At 40.3% G+C, this 7,194-nt stretch overlaps 2 protein-coding genes across 2 annotated transcripts; one reads left to right on the top strand and one right to left on the bottom strand.

Annotated features, from left to right (window-relative positions):
- Positions 1–1,671: 1,671 nt before the first annotated feature.
- LOC147336255 (uncharacterized) lies at positions 1,672–2,295 on the top strand (the record flags this gene model as incomplete). The annotated part of the gene is made up of 1 exon (XM_086286157.1): positions 1,672–2,295. A coding segment is annotated over exon 1 (624 nt), but the record flags the coding sequence as incomplete, so codon positions are not given.
- Positions 2,296–2,589: 294 nt separating this feature from the next.
- On the bottom strand, positions 2,590–3,693 carry LOC147336254 (uncharacterized). The gene is made up of 3 exons (XM_086286156.1): positions 3,573–3,693; positions 2,964–3,528; positions 2,590–2,823 (listed from the first exon to the last, which is right to left on the bottom strand). The coding sequence occupies exons 1-3, from the start codon at positions 3,691–3,693 to the stop codon at positions 2,775–2,777; spliced, it is 735 nt and encodes a 244-aa protein (XP_086142282.1). The 3' UTR covers positions 2,590–2,774.
- Between the last annotated feature and the right edge of the window lie 3,501 nt (positions 3,694–7,194).

The following is a 7,194-nucleotide window of genomic DNA, read 5'->3' as shown; positions in this document are numbered from 1 at the left end:
TGCTCATAGCTCATAGCTCTAAACCTAGGCATTTTTCAATCATATGCCTAATCACCATGTGTCACTGTGATTCTCAAGTATTGTCACAAGTTCGTTTAAATTCGTTTCCAAAACCAACAAAATAATCAAACAAAAACATAAACGTGTCAGGACACAAAAGAAAAAAGAAAAATGCTGCCACCCGAACAAGGCAGAAGTCTGCATATGTTGGCTTTTAATAGCATGCAGCTTCTGCTCTAAAAGAAACAAATAAATAAAAATAAAAGAAAATGTGTAACATGCTCATCAGCTTAGCAGTGTCTACATATTTAATTCAGCTTCTCAATCCTGTAGTTTTAGCTGTTGTCTACAGGGTTTTGCTTATTGGTTGTTATTATAGGTGTGCTCTATATCTCAGCAATGTGTCATGCTAGAATGATAGCTGTGAAGCTGGTCAAGTGCCTCTATGCACTTCATTAGTTAGTTATTCTCTGTATTGTCTTCATCTCACATGTCATTACACTGAGTTTTAGCAAACCTTAAGCTTGATGCAGACTACTGCTTAACAATTATCCACCTCACATCATAACCGACTAAGGTGCCTCTTCATATTAACATTATGTCATTGTTAATATTATCCTCTTTGTCTTATATAACAGCAATAGCATATTATAATATTTTATTAGTGTGTACCACTATACTACTACTGAGCCAATTTGATAGTTAGGATCATCTTATTTAGCAAACAGATAATTTAGAATTCATCCAATCTGCGGTCACATTTGTTCTCTCTGTTGCATGGCAGACCAGGCAGTTCTATTATAATATATTATTTATATTTTATTTTGTATCCATCAAGGGCTTCAGATGACCTGCAGTATCATCCTTTTCCCAAGGTGGAGACAGTTACCTTTTCACACACTGTCCTTGGCTGAACAGTGACACAGCCTTAATATACTTTATTTATGTTATTAAAATATTTTCGTGTGAATTATTTGCTTTATATCCATTTTATACATTGTGGGCATGGTCATCATGCCAACTGTGTTTCATTGATAATATCACTTTACAGGTTGTTATCCTTGCTATTATTAATTTCAAATACTCTAAAGATAATTTCTACTGTAATTTTCCCTTTGTTTATCTTTATTTCGTACTTTTTATATTTATATCTACTCAGTGGGGTCTGTTTTCAACCCTTTGGCAAAAAGATTACGCCGCTTCTCCTTCCTGTCGTGGCCGGCCAAATGACCTCTTAGCCATCCAAAGGGCATTACATGACAGTAAGAAGGAAAACTACCATCTCCAGAATAAAATTCAACAGATTGAAGATGAGAAACTTCAACTGGAGGAGAAGTGTAGACAGATGGAAGTGAAATATAAAAACCTGGAAGAAAGACAACAACGCCAGCCCGACATAAATATTATTAATGACGGTTGGGGAATCAAGTTTGGACAAGCCCGAGACCAGATTGTCTTCCTAATTAAGGAAGACAAGCAAAAGAGCGCGGAACTAAAGGAGATGTCCAACCAGCTTAAAGACAGCAAAGCTACGGTTGAGAAGACAGAATGGGATCTCCAATATATGGACCAAAAGAATCGGCTGCTCCAAACAAACTTCGATGAAGCTGTGAAAAAAAATAAAGAAATCCTCCAACACAGAAGGAAGAACAGGAGAAAAAGCAAAGAGACATGGAGCACAAACTCAAAGTCACGGAGGAAAAATACACAATGCTGAAAGAAAAGGTGGATGATACTCTGCGCCAAAATAAAGACCTTCTTCAAGAGAAAAAGCAACTAGAAGGGGAAAAAGAAAAACTGGACAAACAATGCTCACACATGCAGAAAAGGATGGATCAAATGGCGAGAAACAACTCCGAGCTCACTAAGGGGATATTGTTGGAATACAACAACTTGAAGCGCAAACACACTGAAATGCAGGCGCAAAAGCAAGAACAAGACAACATACATGGCGACCTGCAGCGTACGCTCCAAGATATCCACAGAAGAAATGAGGAGCTACAAGACATGTACAAAGAAGTACAACAGAGAAACACAGACATGCACAAGGACAAGATAATGCAGGAGGAAACATCCAAAGAGCTCAAGGAAAAGCTTGAAGAAAAACAAGCAACATTGGAAGAGGTGGAGAAAACATGCAAGAAGCTTGAGAAACAAAACGTAGAAACCATCGATGAGTTGAGAACCCTCATCCTGGAAAAAAAAGCTCTTGTAGAAAACTGCATGAAAAAGAAGAACAAACGCTTCCGCTGGCCCTGGAGGAGGAACTCTACTGCTTCCTCACCTGGTGTAGCCTCGTCTTGCTCCACCTCTGTTCACCCCCCCAACCAGTCCCGGCAGTTGACTGTCCCCTCCTGAGCCTGGTTCTGCCGGAGGTTTCTGCCCGTTTAAAGGCAGTTTTTCCTCCCAACTGTCGCCTAGTGCGTGCTCAGAGGGGATTGTTGGGGATTTCTCTCCTCTACCTTGTTTCATTATTTACTTAACTTTTTGTTCTTACTTCATTTTACCTTGATTCATTATTTACTTGTTAACTCTTTCTTTTTCAACTTATTTATAAAACAATAAACAATTGAATTTATCCTTTGAGTATTTTTCATCTATACCTTTTTCAAACATTCATATCTGTCGTTTATCTTCTTCTTGAAACCTCATAAATGGTGAAGGAAAAATCCAACAGTTCATCTATATATAAAGAAGCACTTAAACTAAAACTGACATAGCTACGTTAATCCTACCGTAAAACAATAAGACGAGGTACGACCTCTCTCATGCTCCTAGGATGTGGGGGTGAACGCCAGAACACCCTGGAATGTTACAGACCTCCTAGGATGAGACATTCTTTCAATATGCCACCAACTATATACTTCTACACACAAATGATTACATGCAGTATTCTACCATATGCAAACTTATATCATTAAAAGACTATACTGACTACTAAGTAAAATTTTCCATTGACATACTTCATCATGAGAAGTATGGCTGCTGTGCCAACCTTGTTGTTGGTCAAAACTCCCTCACTTTCTATCTGCTGGATGAGTGTCCTTATACCAAGGTTCCATTTGAGCTTCTGGCTGGAGAAATAGTTAATAATCCTTCTGCCTTTGGTTATGAGGGCCTGACCTAAGCGCTCACTGATATCGATGCCTGTGAGTTTGTAAAAGTGGTTCGAAAGACCTTTCCGAGTAAACAAGAATGGCCACTGCTCCTGAATTTCAGCTACTGAAGGTGAGGGACAACTGTTGATAAGCTGCCGCTGAGAAATATATGTGAGGCACATGAAGTCATCCACATCAGGTCTCTCCACAGCTCCAGGTCCTTGTGAATTGAAAATTGTTAACAAGATGTGTTTCTTTTCCTCTAAAGAAGTTGGCGTTTCCCCCTCAGGAAGTTCAACTGGCTGCCAATTTATACAACCATAGCTATCAACAAGGCATCTAACTTTTTTAGGTGGGGTTGCACTACTGTTGGGACTGCAGTCTTCCTCATTCCTGGTTCTCTTTGTTTGACGAAGACGATTTGATGCTTCTTAGTAGTGAATAATGTCCACAACCCAGTCTTTCTGACCATACTTCTCCTGTCCTCTGGATGAGCTCTGTCTCCTCTTGTGATTGCATGCGACAGTCGGAGTGGAAATCTTTCCCAAGGAATCTGGAAGTGTGAGACCCAAGAGCTGGAGTAATGGTTGTACATAGTGGTGGACGTGGAGGAGGAGGGGTGAGGTGGATGGCTTGATGTTTCAGCTGATGCAGCAGGGCAAGGCTCCAGAGTAATGGTGTCATTCAGGTTCTCTGGTCTGTTGCCATCTAAAAAAAAATAAATAAATAAAGATCATTGGAAAAGCTACCTTAAAAAGCTACTATGTCAACAAATATGTCCTCACTAAAAGATGAACCCTTCAATTAGGATTGAGTAGTAACGGCAAGGCAGTTTTGGGGACCTTGTCTGAAGATGAAAAGAAGCAATCCCAGGACTGCAAAAGAACTACAAACTCAAGGTCTTGCATTGAAAAGACCTTGAGTCAATATGTTTTACAGCATGTCACAATTTCAAACCCTTAGTTGTACCACTACCAATGAAAGGTTAATGGTGTTAGATTTAGTGTCTACTTTTGTTTATGTTTTCCGTGTTAATTATCTACCGGACAATGTGAGCCCCAAAACGCTCTTCAATATTATACTGTCAAAGTACATGTGTAGTATGGTGAAGAGAACAAAAAAGCTAATCAAGCTAATCAGTGACATATGAGTCTATGAGTGACCTTCAAATCATAGACTCAAGTCTATGATTTATACAGAACCTACACAAACCTCCTTTAAATGCAAGAAGTAGTTTACGTATTTGAATTGGTGTGAGAAAGGGTTTGAGATCTTCTGCCTCCACAAACAAAAGATCACTTTTTTGTTGTACACCAATAACGTCCGTCAGATGTTCTACAATGCAGATTATTTTCTCTCTGTCTACTGCCGGCAGGAGCCTTGTGAGTTCCTCTTCAATTTCCATCCCTGAAAAAGAATTAAGAGGAAACTGAATGGTGTAGGGAGACAACAAAAAGACCTGCCATGTTATAAAGTGGTAGTGGGTAATAATCCATCAGACTGTCAGCATTTACACACACACTTCTTTCTGGAGGGCAACGCAAGCAGTGAAGTCCAAGGTCAATGAGAAGTACGGATTGATGCAACTCGAGCACAAAGTACAATCCAGAATCATTAACAAGTATAACAGCTATCTTCCCAAAAACCAAGCCATCATCACTGTCATCTACAATGGAAACATAGCCTTTCACATACTTGGTACCTTTGTGGACAACTGCTGACACATCCAAAGTGGTCTGATTAGTGCAGCCGGCTTTTGCCACAGCTTCTTGAATGACAGCGTTGTAAAGATGATGATTGTAATCACTTGCTTCTCCAATGATTTGAACTGTAGGTGGAAACAATTGGCCCACTGAGAGGTAGGACTGCAGTAACTGATGCCGTTCTGTCAGAGTCTTGCATAAGTTGACGAAGTTGTGCACTGTTCTTGTACATGCTTTGAAATACGAGTGCTTGCTCTCAAACCTAAGGGTCCACAAACGAATGTGTGGTCCAAAGTGAAGGATAAGCTCTGCATAATGTAACAAATAGTGAGTTCATAGTGACTAATAGTGACTTCAGTGCACGGTTGCAGGCATCAGCTGACACAGAATCGCTGGCACAGCCTGGTTGGTTATTTAATGGTTTCAGCTTAGTTTATCTAAAACTTCAGTGCACGGTTGCAGGGATCAGCTGACACAGATCGCTGGCACAGGCTGGTTAGTTATTTAATGGTTTCAGCTTAGTTTATTTGATCTAAAACTTCAGTGCACGGTTGCAGGGATCAGCTGACACAGATCCCTGGCACAGGCTGGTTAGTTATTTAATGGTTTCAGCTTAGTTTATTTGATCTAAAACTTCAGTGCACGATTGCAAGGATCAGCTGAAACAGATCGCTGGTACAGGCTGGTTAGTTATTTAATGGTTTCAGCCAAGTTTATCTAAAACTTCAGTGCACGGTTGCAGGGATCAGCTGAAACAGATCGCTGGTACAGGCTGGTTAGTTATTTAATGGTTTCAGCCAAGTTTATCTAAAACTTCAGTGCACGGTTGCAGGGATCAGCTGACACAGATCCCTTGCACAGGCTGGTTAATTATTTAATGGTTTCAACTTAGTTTATTTTATCTAAAACTTCAGTGCACGGTCGCAGGGATCCGCTGACACAGATCGCTGGCACAGGCTGGTTAGTTATTTAATGGTTTCAGCTTAGTTTATTTGATCTAAAACTTCAGTGCACGGTTGCAGGGATCAGCTGACACAGATCGCTGTCACAGGCTGGTTAGTTATTTAAATGGTTTCAGGTTAGTTTATTTGATCTAAGACTTCAGTGCATGGTCGCAAAGATCAGCTGACACAGATCCCTGGCACAGGCTGGTTAGTTATTTAATGGTTTCAGCTTAGTTTATTTTCTCTAAAACTTCAGTGCACGGTCGCAGGGATCAGCTGACACAGATCGCTGGTTAGTTATTTAATGGTTTCAGCTTAGTTTATTTGATCTAAAACTTCAGTGCACGGTTGCAGGGATCAGCTGACACAGATCGCTCGCACAGGCTGGTTAGTTATTTAATGGTTTCAGGTTAGTTTATTTGATCTAAGACTTCAGTGCATGGTCGCAAAGATCAGCTGACACAGATCCCTGGCACACGCTGGTTAGTTATTCAATTGTTTCAGCTTAGTTTATTTTCTGTAAAACTTCAGTGCACAGTTGCAGGGATCAGCTAACACAGATCCCTGACAAACGCTGGTTAGTTATTTAATGGTTTCAACTTAGTTTATTTTCTCTAAAAAATCAGTGCACGGTTGCAGGGATCAGTTGACAAAGATCGCTCGCACAGGCTGGTTAGTTATTTAATGGTTTCAACTTAGTTTATTTTCTCTAAAACTTCAGTGCACGGTTGCAGGGATCAGCTGACACAGATCGCTGGCACAGGCTGGTTAGTTATTTAGTGGTTTCAGCTTAGTTTATTTGATCTAAAACTTCAGTCCACGTTCGCAGGGATCAGCTGACACAGATCTCTGGCACAGCCTGGTTGGTTATTTAATGGTTTCAGCTTAGTTTATTTGATCTAAAACTTCAGTGCACGGTTGCAGGGATCAGCTGACACAGATCGCTCGCACAGGCTGGTTGGTTATTTAATGGTTTCAGGTTAGTTTATTTGATCTAAGACTTCAGTGCACGTTCGCAAAGATCGGCTGAAACAGATCGCTGGCACAGATACCTTGCACAGGCTGGTTAGTTATTTAATGGTTTCAGCTTACTTTATTTTCTGTAAAACTTCAGTGCACAGTTGCAGGGATCAGCTGACACAGATCGCTGGTTAGTTATTTAATGGTTTCAACTTAGTTTATTTTATCTTAAACTTCAGTGCACGGTCGCAGGGATCCGCTGACACAGATCGCTGGTTAGTTATTTAATGGTTTGAGCTTAGTTTATTTTATCTAAAACTTCAGTGCACGGTCGCATGGATCCGCTGACACAGATCGCTGGTTAGTTATTTAATGGTTTCAGCTTAGTTTATTTTATCTAAAACTTCAGTGCACGGTTGCAGGGATCAGCTGACACAGATCGCTGGCACAGGCTGGTTAGTTATTTAATGGTTTCAGCTTAGTTTATTT

The sequence above is a fragment of the Aulonocara sp. 'chitande type north' Nkhata Bay genome, linkage group LG3 (genome assembly GCF_057382095.1).
Source record: "Aulonocara sp. 'chitande type north' Nkhata Bay isolate Kocher_YH1m ecotype deep benthic linkage group LG3, A_spYH_male_GT1.1, whole genome shotgun sequence".
In the NCBI taxonomy this organism is placed as follows: Eukaryota; Metazoa; Chordata; class Actinopteri; order Cichliformes; family Cichlidae; genus Aulonocara; species Aulonocara sp. 'chitande type north' Nkhata Bay.
Note: the sequence above shows the minus strand (reverse complement) of the source record. Positions and strands in the feature narration are given on the sequence as shown.